Genomic DNA, 16855 nt, shown 5'->3' with positions numbered 1-16855 from the left:
CATACACCTACGTATACTTCCAATTCTATGTATATTTGGAATATTAGTAAATAATGATGTTACATCTAAAGTAACCAACCAATAATTTGGTATTACACTTTCTACTTCCATGTACTCATATAACATAGATAAAAACTGCTTTGTGTCTTTTAATATATACGTATATTTCTTTACTATAGTTCTTAACTTAGACTCTATATATAATGATATGGGTTCCGTTATCCAACCTCTACCTGCTACAATAGGTCTCATAGGTGGCACGGAAGGGATCTTATGAATTTTCGGAACACCTTGAATACAAGGTATTCAGGGTTCATCCACTTGGAAAAAATCATACAGTTCTTGACATATCCGTCCCTCTAAATATAAGTATGACATTTCAATATAAACACTACTAATGATCTTATCAATTTCTCTAGGGTTGATCTCTTTATAATACTTAGCATCACTTAACATCATGTGCATGCTTGATATATATTTATCCATATCCATAATAACAGTAGGCCCTCCCTTATCAGCTGGTCTAATCATTATATTGGGATCATGTTTTAAGTTTTCAAGTGTCTTTCTAGCTCTATAAGACAGATTTCCTTGTCTTTTTTTATTTTTATTATGTTCTCCCTGTTTATGCAATTCTTCCTCTACCAACCTTGAATATGCATCTAACAAGGGGTGTAACGGTGGTATATAAGTACTAGGTTTCCTTAGTTTGCAATCATTTATTCCTATATCTTTTTTGCCATAATCTATTTTTAACTGGACGTTTCTTGTAAATAACTTTAAATCAGTTATTGTTTCTGTTATATCACTCTTCGTCGTAGGTATAAAAGTTAGCCCTTTCTCTAATATTTCAGTCTCCTCTCTAGTTAAGGTTTTACTTGATATATTCCATGTTAATGAGTTAGGCTCTTGTCCCACATCTTCTTTATCGTAGGTCCTGTATGTTCCGTGTCTATATACCTTCTTTTTTGCCTTCCTCGGCTTACTGGCCTGTCCCTGTCTCCCCCCTTCCATTTCTCTCCTATGGGGAAAGGAGTCATTTCATTAGTGTCAACCATATTAAAGTTCAAAACTTTTCTCCTAACTGCAGCATCTACCTTAGGATGTTCTAGCTGACTCAGTACAATAGATGTTCCTACTCTATCGACATGAGTATTTTCCTCTCCATCAAGACTGTTATCTATATTGTTGGAATCTACTTGTGTATCTCCATGATCTTGGTGCACATCTACAATAACAGTCATTTGATTATTAACTTTAGTAATCATTACTGCATCATTCAATGAACAATTTGTGTCTTTACTAACATTCATGTCTGCTAGGTTATTTGAAACATCCATATCTTTATCAGCATTTAAAATGACTAACTTTTGTGGTACATCTACACATTTATTCTTGCGTACTGTATTCACTTCCATTTTATCATTTACTTTTCTTGTCATATTACCATTAAATGTTTTCTTTTCCTTAGGCCAAGTAAAGACTTGACCCCTAGCAAAATCTTTAGTGTCTCTATTTATTTTGTTCTGTTTTAACAAGTATACATTGTCCAACAGTTTCTCTATGTTTTTATCAGTCACGTGTTTGGGGAACATAGAGTATATAATTCTCTGTTGTTCCATAACTTGTTCAGAAAATAGTTGTTTAACAATGTCATATATTGTATGTTTGTATCTATATTGATTTTTTGCCATTGGTATAACAAGTCAGGGTACCTGGTGCCTGTCGTTGGCATTTCGATACAAACTTCAAAGTGTTGCCTTTGAGGTTGTAGGCATTTAACCTTCACAAAATCCATTTGGTGCAATAACACCGAGAGTCCATTAATATTAGCTTCCTTTATAAACTCATCATCCGTTGTATCTCTCTCGTCGCCATACTTTTTTGAGCGTTTTCTTTCCCTTCCACGTAATGATGAAATCTCATGATATTATCCATACTGTTCCCTGGTACATAGGGTAATTCCACTTGTACATCACCAATTTCTGCCATCAGAAGAATTAAACAGCCAATCAACACAATGAGAAAAATAATAGTAATATAAATGTTAGCTGTTTAAAACAGATTCAGTAATATAAACAGGTTTTACACTAATACTGCAATGCTAAATAGATTCCACAATAAGTAGCCAAAAGTTCTTAGTCCATAACAGAGTTCCAAACTCCACACTCTGGTCAATAAATCCACTTATGAAAAATATATACATTCATCCAAAATTGATAACACGAACAATGCTGTTATTCGGCAGTATTCACTTCACCATCTATAACCACCAAAAGACGGATCAACCAAAGTAAATGGATAAATCACGTAATTTAATTAGAAAACAAAAAGTCGGCAAGCGCTTTCACCCGTAGGCTTGATCAGGCCACAAGTAATTATACATTTAGATTACTTTTATACCTTTATAAATATTGATGTCATTTGCTTAAGTTTTGTAATTTCTTGACAATATCCTGTCTGAGTGGAGTTTAATCTAGACACCCGCATAGCCTGGCCTTTAACCACATTCTTGAATACATATCTAGGATGCATGCTAGAAATATGTAGATAAGAACTCCTATGGCATGTCTTCCGATGTACTCCTGTATTTAGATATCCATTAAGGATTTTTTCAACATATTTATGTATTTTTATTATACAACATTTTAATATATGTCCTTATGCGATTAGATCAATGCGCATTTTTAAATTTTTTTAAATTATGTTGCTGCACTGTATATATGCACTATGTTAGTATTAAATGTATGAAATATTTAAAAGATTAGATCAATATACTTTTACAGTTACATTGCTATCTTGCATATATATCTTACCTAAAAATTAAATACATTAAGAGGGCAAACTATTGAGCAAGTGTTTTACTAAGATAAGAAATGAAATATAAAATGACTTTGAAATGTATTTTATGTCATGCATTCATATATAGTATGATTGTGAAGAATGTTTTTAAAGTGAATAATAAGATGTGCTATTTAATTAAAGGAAATGACGTCAATATTTATAAAGGTATAAAAGTAATCTAAATGTATAATTACTTGTGGCCTGATGAAGCCTAGAGGTGAAAGCGCTTGCCGACTTTTTGTTTTCTAATAAAATTATGTGATTTATCCATTTACTTTGGTCGATCCGTCTTTTGGTGGTTATAGATGGTGAAGTGAATACTGCCGGATAACAGCGTTGTTCATGTTATCAATTTTGGATGAATGTATATATTTTTCATAAGTGGATTTATTGACCAGAATGTGGAGTTTGGAACTCTGTTATGGACTAAGAACTTTTGGCTACTTACTGTGGAATCTATTTAGCATTGCAGTATTAGTGTAAAACTTGGTGTGGACATTCTGCCTTACGCTTCCTCTTTTACCGCACTGTTTATATTACTGAATCTGTTTGGGAAAGCGTTTTAAACAGCCAACATTTATATTACTATTATTTTTCTCATAATGAGATATAAATGAGAAATGATGTAACCCAGTGTAGACTAATAAGCCAACTTGCAATCCATAGTCAAATTTCAGCACTGTCTGCAGATTTGTTGTAAAAACTGGATTTGTGCCTATTCTATTTGCTTCACAGTACATACATATTTTGTAACATAATTAGGATCGCCACCTTTGTTGTGGCTAAAACTGGTGTAAGGCCACACCCCTTGCATCACCCATAACCTTGCTCATTCCCGCCCACTCTCCCAGCCACTTTCCACCCATTTTGTGACATCACAGTGATGTCAGTGGGTGTGAACGCTCTCTTTTTCTATTCCTGATGCCTGCTTTCAGCCGATTTACCATGCTTTCCTGTACAAAAGCATAGTAACTAAGCTGATTAAGCAAACTCGGATAGCCTGTTTTCTTTTTTGAAACAGAATGCCAGAGTTTGTACAGTGTTTTCCAGACTACCAGAGAATCAGTTTGATTTCCAGAAAGTCCAGAAAAAAATGGATAGGTGCCAACCCTAATGCAAACTTAGCTGTTAAAATTGCTGACCCTCTAAAAATTAAGTTGCCCTTTGTTTCCATTGATTCCTTGTTCTGTATGATTACTGCACATTAAATGCTACAGTCATACACAAAAACTCATGAAACAACACAATGAAAGCATGCCTGCCACCCTCATTAAAAACAAAAAAAAAAGTTATGCGGTACAACCTCTGTAATTATATATGCATGCAGAGTCCATCCAAATTAAGTTGTGCCGCAGTAATCGTTGCACTAATATGAATAAGTTCATAATAGTACAGAAAGAAGTTTAACAGCTCTTTCCTTTCCTTAACCCCTACCACTTCCTTGTAATCGTAATACTTCTAATTATTATTCATGATTGACACAAGAATTGCCCAATAAAGATGCTTGTTGAGCCACCAAAACATCCTTGCCACATCAGTACTTTGAAATTAAATCATTGCATTTCTTCCAAGTAAGCACAATCATTGGAAGCCACCAAAATAAAAGATTTCTCATAGATCAATAATCATTTTTACTAATGATTTCCCATTAATAAATGACTGTTTACAGTACTGACCAAAAACATTGTAATATGCCTATCAAATGAGTAAAACAAGTGAAATCAGTAATTGTACATCATTTTGAACTGTTTAACATTCATTTAAAATATTTGTATTATTTTTTTCTTACTTTAAAAAGTCTGTAGTTTCCAAAGAAGTTTGCACCTAATTTGAGTAATCCCAAAGTAATATGTCATTCTTAAACTTATATAAGTTCTGAGTCTTTAAGCAATTTGTGTGCTAATGAGGCCTGTTTACATCTGTATCTAAGAATCACAGTTATATGTAAACATGCACAGCACCTTATGCACATAATTGTTTTCGTTCCTTGTATGCACATAAAGCATATCTTCAGGTCATTTACAGTTTTTCCATAAGTAGGCAGGTTTATCAACATGCCTGTGCATTTCTGTAGTCAACGTGAATAACATTTACTGATTGTATTTGCGTATCGATGCAGTACCACTGTTTACGGAATACTGCTACACACACACCTGAATCTCAGCACTGTGAATAGGATCTTGTATAGTAAGAGATGTATGTAAAGGAGGCAACTGTATTTTCTCTTCAGATCTGCAAAGGAAGCAGTTAGAAAAAGGAACTAACTGTTATAATAGATGGAAATGCATTGCATTGATTGTAATATTAACACACATGATGGACTACTAACATGAAAACATACATTTTTATTGGTTTATTAAATGTATAACAATAACTGCAATTCATTGCTGAAACTGTTTTTATCCACCCATCTATCCACAACCCCTTTCCCTACCTTTTTTTTTTTTGCACATAGTGTCAGTGTGTCACTCAACAGTGACAATCATCTAGAGCCATAGTTTACACTACCTGGTGGCTAGCCCTGCCAAGGAATAAAAGCTGTTTTTTATACTTTATATTAATAGTAAGTGTATACTTGTCCTACAGATCCATTGTACTATATAGCACTATATAAAGATTTGCAGCTTAATCACATTACATGCATTCAACTTCTATATAAAATTACAGTTTTGTGGGTTCAGACTTATAATATGCACATTTTCCTTTTATAAAGATTAAACAGATTAAATAAGCACTCTACAATTTATTATGTATTCTGAAATGTACAGTGACAGTTACGTACACATTTTAATGGAAAATTTTAAACCAGATTTGAAGTAGTCCATGTTTTACATTTTTTGACATCTTCTTTTAATCTTTTTCTCTTTTAGAGTTCTCTGATTCTATTTAAAAAAAAGTAAAAAGCATCAAACTCTTATGGGACTCTTCTTAAGAATTCTCTTCTGTGTGTCATTTAAGGAAATTTTAGGCAGAATTCCTTTCCATGGCTGTTTAACTGCGGAAGTCTCAGAAATGGCAATTAACCTTACCCCTTGGCTGAAATATGCATCTATGATTAGGCTTTCATAAAATTTCATACAGGCTATAATAGACATTGTCTTCTTCTAGCACATGTAATCTCATACAGATTTTTTTTAAGTTAAAATTAAGCGACTATTTCCTTTACTCATTTAATTTGCATGCTAAAAATGAGCATTTTCTCTCTCCATCTGGAATACTTTTCTCTGTGTAATACATACTCATCAGATAGACTAGTCATTTCAGAGATGGGTTGCCACTTTAAATGCATGACCCCCTATTCATTCACAAAAATAATTAGTGGGGAATTTCCTTCTTTATTGTTAAAGACTCCTCTTTTAAATGCCTTCCTTCCTACACATCCTTTCATTCAAATAGTGGATTAACACATATTTTACATCAAATCTAATTGAAGAGAGTACATCTGTAGAAGTACAATTCCTACAAGAATGCAAACATTTATCTATTTGGATAGAAAGTTTGTATAACCTCTACTGGTTATCACATGAATTCTTGAACATTGTCTCTAGAAAGGCACAGGTATGGTAGATGGAAGTACGTGAACATTTAAAGTGCTTTTGTTAAGAAACAGAAAGGTGGAATTAAGGTAGTTGCAAATTGTTTGTAGTTGCAGATCAGATATAGCCAGATGGCATGTTTACAAAGGTGGAGTAAGGGGTGCTTTTTCATATGTTATCAGTTACTATTAGTCATGTGCTTACTTTGTGTCACAACATGTTGGGGTTACATGTCATTTGTATTCTGAAGAAACACTTGGGTGCACTCCCAGACAGTAGGGGTAGTATATAATTTCATAATTAGCTGATGGTTAACCTCATGCTGTTTCTGCAAACGTATTATATTATGTATGGGAATGTGTTAGACGGAACACGATTATTTTCTTTGGCTTATTCATGTTCTTGTGGATAGGGAAGGACAGGTTTAAAAAACTGAATACTTGGGGTTTTCAGTCACTTTTAGGGCAGGTGTTGTCAGCATTGAATGGAAAAGGTGTTTGGTTGGATGAATAGGAGTGAGGAATGATGCTTTAACTCTTAAAAGTTGTGTGTGGTTAGAATAGGTGAAGAGGTGAATGAGTTTATAACTTATTGAAGATTTATTTGGGAATGTATTACCCATGGTGTTATTCAGAGGGGAGGCGGAGTAATTTGTAGCTTTCCAGATAAACTGGGAAATGTCTGAAACATGTTTATTAGGCCTGCAGGATATTTGGAATGACAAAACGTTGATATAAAAAGATGGATGTAAAAACAGAGCTGTAGTGGGTCTACTCCTTTGTGAGTCATGTATCTGACTGACTATTACATTTGGTACATAAAAAATAATAATTGTTTTCATTATGTTTGGGGCAGCTGGCCACTAATGTCTGCATTTCTAACTCATGCAGCTGATGGATCTCTGGTGGACAGGGATTGGAGCACAACTGGAAGCTTATTGTGTAGATTTATTATTGCTCCATAGTTATACTGCAGTGGTGGTGCTGCGGTAGCATTGTCGCCTCACAGTAAGATGTTGTTCTGTTCGATTCTCAGCTAAAAGCATCTTCTGTGTGGAGACATGCGTGAATGGGTGTACCTTCATTGAAGGTTGTGCGTCAGGGCTGGCAACTCGGTACGTAAAAATCTACTGACAATCATTAGTGGACTGGAGTTCCGCTGTGGCGACCCCTAACCAGAAAAAGCCGAAAGATACAAAAACTTATTTATCAGATGTTAAAAACCAAGAAGAACAGAGAAATCTCAATCAGGCTAACTTCAAGTAAAGAAATTTAAATTTTCTCTCTTTGCATACTCAGTATAGATTAATGTAACATAGAATAGGATGTGTAACACTTTGGGAAAGAGATGTGTGTCTGCATATGGAAGGCTGTAACCGAAGAAAACAATGTGGGGTATTTATTGTTACCACTGGAGTCTGTATTATCCTTCCAACAATTTATATTAACTCCAAAGTCAGTCAGTGTTGGTGACAAGGGGGGACTCTGTTACCCATATTGTTCTGTGATTTCACCCATTACATTGCAGTTTATTCAACAAACATGCTTTTCACTACAACCAGTTAATGAATCTTGTTCTAATTAATTACACTGACATAGCCTGTACCCTCTTACTCTTTGCTGGTACAGGGGTGTTAAAAACTGTTAAGCCTACATCGAGTTGTCTAGCAACCAAAAGCTGCATACAGCTAAAATAAAAAGGCAAATCAAGAAAACTGAATGCAGATTTCTTGGGCAAGGGGACAAAGCCTCGTGCACTTTTATGTTTAATACAATCAACTCAGACTTTGCTCCACATCAGAGTAAAGGGAAAAACATTTTTTTTTCCTTCTGCATCTGAAACTGCAGCAGAGGGTCACATAATCAGTTCAGTCAGACTGCCTTATCTCATTAGGCTTTTTTGGTTTTTATTTTTGTATATTCCTGTGATTTCTGAGTTTATATTACAGGAATAATTTTTTATGGAATTGCTTTTTTTTTCCAGGGAGGAGCTCCTTGATTTACTCCTCAGTCTTCCATAAGTATGGCAGTGCAGGACAGACCTTGGGATCTATTCAATATTAATAAAATAGTTACAACAGTTTGTCATACAGCTATAACAATGACATTTTACTTTTCTGAGAGCACCACAGTTACAATCACTGTTTTTGGTGCATTATATTACAGGTATAAGTATGTTATGTATATATAGAGATCACTGCTCTTCCCCAGTCAATCAAATACATCTAAATAAATAAGTAATATGTGTGTGGATGCATGTAATTCTATGTGCTTGTGGTGCATGTGTGTAGGCATATCAATGTAAAGCTGAATGTCATTGTGTTATTGATTTATTTTATTTTATTTATCTTCATTAACTAGCATAACAAACTCATCCCAAATGGTCCCATTTTGGATACAGCATAGCACTATGAATAAGAGTATACATTTCAGCCATATATTATAGAAATTAGTATATTAAAAAGTAGTACTGAACATGTCCAAATTTCTGTCAGAAGTGAAATATTTATGTATACATAAGATAACTCAAGACACAATAGCACCTTGAGATAATTTTTTTACAAAAGCAAGATGCGTGCATGCATGTTTGTGTGTGTGTGTGTGTGTGTGTGTGTGTGTGTGTGTGTGTGTGTGTATGTATATATATATATATATATATATATATATATATATATATATATATATATATATATATATTTGTCTACTTCACATGACTTGAAAACTCAAAATACTGAATTTCATTTGACTGAGACCTCAATACCTAATTTTCAAAATACTGAAAACTCGTTTGCCTAAGTCTCATTATACTTAAAGCTTACAATGCTGAATTTCACAATACTGAATTTTAAGTCATGGATGTGATGTGTGTTTCCCTTCACCTGTGACTCATTTGTGATCAAAACCCTTACTGTAACTTAAAGTGCCTACTGTCAGAATACTGATAGCGTAGAAAGTAGTGTTGTAGTGTTTCTAAACGTGGGTATGTCTCTTTACAGTTTTATGGGAAGTATTTAAAGTAATGTGGTAGACGTTTCATGAACTCCCAGCAGTAGTGGCAGTGTGTACAGTACTGTAAGGTAAGAAAAGGTATATGCCCTTTTCCCCACTGTAGTGCGATCCTGGAGTTAATATATATAGTTGGGGGTGTGGAGGCCATAGCCCCCAACCTAGTTTGGTTTTATATTGTCCAGATTCTGGTAAGAGGGTAAGTAAGAAGTTTTTAAGTTTTTGAAAGAGTTACTCATCGGTGTAAGTGTATGTCTATGGCTTAAAATTCAGTATTTTGAGTTTTCAGTCATGTGAAGTAAATACACACAAACACACACACACACACACACACACACACACACACACACACAGGTCTATATTAGAATCTCGAAGCTTTAATGCTTCAAATCACTAAATATCGAACTTTAGTGATCTAAACATTTAAACATCAGAATTCTAGTAGACCCTGTAAAAAAATAAATAAATAAAGGGTGTTTAGGCCTGCGTCCCCCCACAGCCCCTGCTACTTAAATATACCAATTCCGAGATCGCACTTTAACAGATATGGTGCTGAAAGGGAAGATTTCCCTTTTCTACACTGTAGCGTTATCTCGAAGTTGATATATTTAAGTAGCGGGGGGTGACTACAGGGGGGCTTGCCCACCTGCCTACACTCGTTAGTTTTTTTGTTTTGGTCCTAAAAAATATTTTATAGGTGTTCAATCATTTAATAGTTCGATGCATACAGGTTCAATGTTTATGCAGTCGAACTATTAAACTTTTGCGATTATAATATAGACCCATACACACACACACACACACGTGTATATATATATATATATATATATATATATATATATATATATATATCTTTACAGGTTCCCTATCAGAAGGATGAATGCTGAAAAGAGTGAACGTCGAAAGACTGATCCAGGAACACTGAAAACCTAGAAGGTTGAACAGGAAAGACCTTCATTGTTCCAAATCACTGTATATCGGGGAGTGGGGTTTTGGTCCTTACCCCACTGTAGTACAGTCTGAGAGACTGTATTTAAAATTAGATTAGCAGGGGGTGGTGGGGGTGCAGAGAGACATGCCCCCTTCAAAAATGCAGATGATTTTTTCTTTGTTTGTTTTGACCTTCTGGGTTTTCAGTGTTCCCAGTTTGGTCTTTTGACGTTTGTTTTTGTGAAGTTTCATCCTTCTGATAGGGACTTATGTTGGTTTGTAATTTGATAAATTCCCCCTGCTCTTAACCAATAGGTGCAATCTTTTAGATAAAACATTTTAAAAAGTTTCAAGCTGCCTCAGATGGTGCTAGTTTAAGATTCTATGGCACCATCAGTCAAGAGGCGATTGGGGGGGGGGTATCAAATTACAAACCTTCTATGTAACTTTTCTCTGAAAGATGGTACATCAGGTGAGCACTCCTCGAAATCATATAACACTGCAACCTCAGATATATGAATCCAATCACCTATATGAGGCTAGATGCCACAACCTTCTAGCTTTTTGGTATCAAAGGCAGGTTTGCTACCTGCTGACACTGGCTGCTTGAGAGCAATATTACTACAGAACAGTGCAGCTGTATTCTTACACCTGAACTAATATACAAAGGCAGTTCTCTTGGGAGTGTTGAATGCAGATGTCTAAAGAGCAATGCCTAGGTGTGAACAGGATGAGCACTGTTTTTGTATTTCCAGTTGTGCCATTCTCAGCACCAGATGAAACATTGACTGTAGACTTTAGCTGTGCTGACTTTGCTTTCGACTGTATCAATTGTTTTCCTACTAACTGCAAGTAGATTCTGTGACTTTAATTTAGCTGTGCTGATTTACTTTGCGTTTAACTATATTCATTGTTTTATACTGATTGTGACTAGATTCTGGTACTTTTAACTATAGATTTTAGCACTGATCCACACACTTTTATTAAATATTTATATTATAGTAAAGCTGCAACAGTTTTGAAAAATATTTTCTGTTTCTAGGTTCAATTTCTTTGGTGGTTTATGATCACATTACATAAAATATTACATAACAACACAGATGATCCTATGAAGAAAACTGTTTCAGTAACAGCACAGCTGAGCAGAGTTTGTCTGCCTTGAGGGTGCATCAGTGTTTGTTCTGTTTGAAATTTCTTGACTTTAGTGTTATCTAGTGGTTAAAGACAGGATGGGAGTGCCATTAATTAAGAGAGGAAAAAGAAAGTTCTAAGAAGTGCCTTTCACTGTTCTTTTTCTCTTTGCAGAATGAGGGACTTGAACATGAACAGAAAGCTGCAATGAGCCTGCACTGTTTACTTCTGCTAGATAGCATAATCTCCAAGAACGATGTGAACCAACTTTAAAGAACCTCCTTGAGTGACCCTTATGGATGATGGAATAGTTTTGTCTAAATGGATTTATGTAGCAAGTCTTCTGTCGTGGCTGACCAGCCTGTTTCAGAGTGAAACATTACAATACAGAGGACATCTTTTGCAAAGGAGAGCTACAAATAATGAACACTCTGAGTGGCCCTGGGATAGTCATTAGTCCTACTGCAGTAGCTGCTCCTCTGGATTTCCATTTACATGCTGCTGTAATGGCTTGGCATGTAAACAGCAATCTGACCCTGAACCAGAGTTTGCCTACAGGTGACACACTCAATAACTCTGATACAGACAGAGTGTCACGCATGTCTATCAAAGAAAAGAACTGGCCTGCACTTTTGATTTTAGTGATCATTGTTCTTACTATAGGAGGGAACATATTAGTAATAATGGCTGTATCTCTGGAGAAGAAACTGCAGAATGCTACCAACTTCTTTTTGATGTCCTTGGCTGTAGCTGACATGTTGGTGGGAATTCTTGTCATGCCTGTGTCGCTCATCACAATCTTATATGGTAAGTACAACAAACTTTTTTTTTTTTTTTTTGAAGAATATAGCTGTGAAATATTACTTAAGAGATAAAGTGTGAGCTCCAAAGTTATGGATAATTATAGAATTCCTGCTGAACTGTAAAAGTTTGTTCTTTCCTGCTCGTTTCTTCCCGTTGTTTCCTTATCTGCACTAGGACGTCGTTCATAGTGTTGCCATCTGTACTGTGGCAGACAGTGATTACAAAAGAGTTAACAGTGTTTTTCCCCAATTTAAGCATTAATTAATATTGCTTTTAAAAGAAATACAGCTGTAATTTTACAAAACAGATGCTTTTAGAATTGAACTCAATAGCCCTACTAAATATATTACATTGTTCACATTTTCTGAAGTCCACAAAAGCAGTATATGATGAAACAAAATGATTTTACTAAGAAAACAAGTATATTGTAAGTGACAGAATTATATAGATGCACATTATAGTGCTGTTTATACTTTACATTAATTGACAGCGTAAGGGATAATTAACATGGTACATACTAGTAAATGGGCAGGTGACTTACAACATTTTTTAAATCCTACAGAATTCATAATCTAATGTATGAAAATGGAAGAAAAGGCTAGAGTGTCATATTTATTTATTCTGCAGTGCTTAGTCTTTTCATAGGTTCATAGGTGTGTACTAAGCTAATATCCCCAGAGCCTTTACAAGCCTAGCCCATAGGATTACCCTGGCATTGTGCCACCCGACCTTAGTTTCCAGTGCCTCTGTCCAGTAGAGCCACTGGAGTGATCCCCGGGGTGAATTTTCTATTTCCCATCCACTCATCAAGATTTCTCTTGAAGAGGGCCAGTGAGGTGCTCTGTTTGACATGTATGGGAAGTCTATTCCATAGCATGGGCAGTCTCTGGGTTATGAACCTGTCCCTCCAGCATGTTCTGTTGATTGTGGTAATGAGGTTGAAGTCTCTGGAGCATGTGGTGCGGAGGGATTGGGATTTCTTTAGATGTAGCATTTCTAACAGAGCTGGGTCAGACGTGGCTTTATAAGTCAAGCAGAGCTCACCTCTAAGTAGGCGATATGAAACAGAGAATAGTTGGAGTTTTTGAGTCTGTTTATATAGGACAAGTGTTTAAGGCCTAGGGTCCTCTTTGTAAGGTTCTTTTGTGGCCTCTCCAGTTGTTGCATAAGTCTAGTGAGGTACATGCCAAATGGGGCATTGTACTCGATGACTGGCCTAATGAGGGAAGAGTAGAGGGGGATAATGACCTCTTTCTTCCTGGATGCAAAACCTTTAGTAATGAGATGTGCCACATAGAAGGACTTTCTGACCACAGTGGTAGTGTGGTGGTCAAAAGAACCTGTGTTCCCAGATCTCTTATAACGCCTTCCGTGTTCAGTAGACTACCATCGATGTGGTAGTTCATGGGAACTGGGTTTTTCCCAAAGGAGATGACGACACATTTTTTGGCATTGAGCTCAAGACCGATCCCTGTAGGACTCCACTAATGGCTGGTTGGCAGGCTGACTTGGAGTCAGCTACTTTCACACTGTGGGTTCTATCTGTAAGCCAGTTTGCAACCCACCTAGTGATATAGGGGTTGATGCTTAGCTTAGTGAGTTTTTCTGTGATTCCTGATTGGGGAATGGTATCAAAGGCCTTGGCCAGATCAAGGTAGGCTGTATGTGAACCACCTTGCCTTCATTCACAGCCTCTGGTTACTTACTCAAAGAAGTCAACCAAGTTGAGCAGGCATAATCTACCCTTCACAAAACTAAACTGTATAGGATCCAGAGTTTGGAGATTCCCTATATCCTTGTTTATTAGGTCCATGATGATGCGTTCCATAGCTTTGCATATCAGACTGGTCAGGCTAATGGGGCAATAGTTCCCAGGATCTGTAGTCGCTCCTCCTTTGTGGAGTGGGATAAGTATAACAGTGTGCCATTCAGTATGGACAAAGCCTGAGGTGAGACTGTGATTGAACAGGGCATACAGGTGAGGTGCCAGTTCACTCTGTAGTTCATGTAGAACACAGACAGAGATATTGTCAGGTACCATCAAAGCTGTATTCTTGGCTTTGGACAGTGCTGTTTTAACCTGTGCATCTGTAATACTGGGTGCCTGGAAATCTGCTGGTACTGTGATTGGTCATTCGGTGGGGTGGAGTTGGCACTGAATCTGTCAGCTAGTATATTGGCAATATCTGTTGACTCGGTATAAGAGGTACCATTGTGCAGTACCTCAGAGAAAATCTGGGTATTGCCATGGAGGTTCTTTACATAACTATAGAAGGCCTTGTGTGGTCTTTACTATCTGCTGCAATTCTGTTTTCATAGCTAGCTTTAGAGGATTCGATGAAGGATCTCATTTTTTTGTTGAGGCTGATAAGGGAGTGTTTCCAGTCTTGGGATTTCACCTTATTCTGCATCAGTTTCCTCCTTCTGTTGTAGAGTTTGTTTATGGCAGGAGACCACCAGATTGGCCTGCTTTTTTTTTTGGCGGAGAGCATCTTGGTTCTGTTGGGTAGGGCGAGATCCATGCATTTGTGTAAGTGTTCGTACAGTGCATTGGAGTATGATTCGGCAGTCATGCAACTATTCTCCATTTGCATTGGTGCCTTGAAGTTAGCCACCTCTGTTTTTAGGAGCCCAAAGTTAGCTTTGGAGAGTTTTTTCATGGTGGTTAGCTTTGTGGGGGGGGGGGGGGGGTGAGAGGGATGTGGATTTCCAAGGTGATTAGTTTGTGGTCGGATCTAACCAGAGAGGAGTTGACTATAGGTGTAGAGCAATGGTCGCCCATGTTAATAATGACCAGGCCAAGGATGTTGCTACCTCTAGTGGGGGTAAGAATGAGCTGTCAAGGGCACCAGAATTAATAAACCTTGGGCAAGTGTATTGGTACATGACTAGCTTTCTCAGTTAATGTAGGGGTAGTTGAAGTTGCCCAGTATGTGTGTGTTTGGGTGGACCCTAATATTCTCCAGGGTGCTTAGAAACATGGAGTGAGTGTCTTGGGACATGGTTGGTTCCTATAACAAGCTGCGACCTGAATCACTGTCTTACCCAATGTTAGCTGCACCTGAAGTATCTCTGATCCATTATGTTGGGCTACCAGTCTGGAGGAGTGAGCATCCTTTATGAATATGGAAAAACCACTGTCTTTGGAGTTTCAATCCAAGATCTAGGGCTGAAAGGTCTCGAATGAGTTATAGCCTAGTAGTGCAGGGGTGCTTTCTTCTGCCTTGAACAGGTCTCTGTTACAGCACAAATGTCAATGTTCTCCATTTTTAGGAGTGCTTTGAGCGAGTGCATTTTGAGATTTAGAATTCTTGCTCTGAGCAGCATGACCCTCAGATTGCATTTGTTTCTAGCTGTTATCATTGTTATTTGGTCTTTGGAACACTGCCTAAAAAAGTCACTATAGGGGTGACAACAGCCTTGGCCAGTATAAGCCTAAGGGTGACAGATGCAGGCCATCTCTGGCAAAGCATCGAGGTCTGTCAGCCATGTCATCCCAGGTTGACGGATACTGGATCCCCTTAGAATGACACCAGAAACTTAGCCAATTGTTGAAATCAATCATTTTCTGCTTGTACTGTGGTATCATTCTGGGTGATGGTATGATGCTGCACAGGGCTAGGGTCGTACCCACCTGGGCTACATAATCCGAGAGCGCCTCTATGTCTCTCTTCATGTAGTTAAGGGAATTACATCTCAGGTCATTCACACCCACATGTACAATGACCGAGTCATATTTGTAACTGTTGTTAAGGGACCTGACTGCATGCGTTATATGGCGGATCCTGGCACCTAACAGTTACTTTATTCTTATTCAACCTAGTGAGTGGGACATCAGTGTGCCTCACTATCGAGTCACCTATAACTAGTGTGCTGGGCATGCTGTTTTGCCCTAGTGGCTTTGGTTGAGTGGCACACTGTTTAGGAGAGTTGTGTGTCTCGTGATTAGTGTTGTGTTGTGTTGTGGTGTTCAAGTGCATTTCTGCCTTGGAGGTCTCTGCTGTTTTGGTAGATTTTTATTGAGAGCATCCATGAAGGTGGGTGTGTATTTTGTGTTTTTATGTGAAGGCAGTGCTGGTGTGTGTTCTGGAGGGCTATGTGTTCCATGTGGTGTGGTGCAAGTGTTGACCTTCTCCTCTTGACCAGCTATTCCAGTCTTGGCTGAAGAGTGTATGACTTCCAGTTTGGATATATAAGTGCATCTCTTGCAAGTCTGAGTGTTGGGAGGTAAGAGGAGAGGGTTGTCGGTGTACATGAGGCAGTTGCTACATTGCATCAGGTTAACAGGGGAAAGCACAGGGAACTGACCTTTAGACATGCCTGGAGGGGTGGGCATTAATAATAAGTACTGGAGCTGTTTCCTTGTAAAATGTTTAGTGCTGTAGCACTTTTGTGTGCTACAATAATTGCTACAAGAAATCTGGTATGGAAAAGTGCTAGACTAATAAGCTAGTAAAAGTGCAGGAGAGGAGAGAACTAGCAGATCTAAGGGAAAATTAAAGAGCAGACTTTGGCACCTCTCAGAAGTTTACAAATGGTCCTGGATACAGCAAATCTGTATCTGGACTAGACTAGCTACAGTAAAGGCAGGAAACAAGCGCAACT

General features: G+C 37.3%; 1 protein-coding gene across 1 annotated transcript in view; it reads left to right on the top strand.

Moving 5' to 3' along the window:
• Nucleotides 1-16855, top strand: part of HTR2C (5-hydroxytryptamine receptor 2C) — a 1304377-nt gene that overhangs the window by 391440 nt on the left and 896082 nt on the right. The window contains exon 2 of the mRNA XM_044057465.1: nucleotides 11621-12253. Within this exon, the coding sequence (XP_043913400.1) occupies nucleotides 11869-12253 (385 nt within the window). The 5' untranslated portion in view covers nucleotides 11621-11868. The remainder of the gene's footprint in view (nucleotides 1-11620; nucleotides 12254-16855) is intronic.

The sequence above is a fragment of the Protopterus annectens genome, chromosome 15.part0 (genome assembly GCF_019279795.1).
Source record: "Protopterus annectens isolate FY-2018-M chromosome 15.part0, PAN1.0, whole genome shotgun sequence".
Lineage (NCBI taxonomy): Eukaryota > Metazoa > Chordata > Ceratodontiformes > Protopteridae > Protopterus > Protopterus annectens.
Note: the sequence above shows the minus strand (reverse complement) of the source record. Positions and strands in the feature narration are given on the sequence as shown.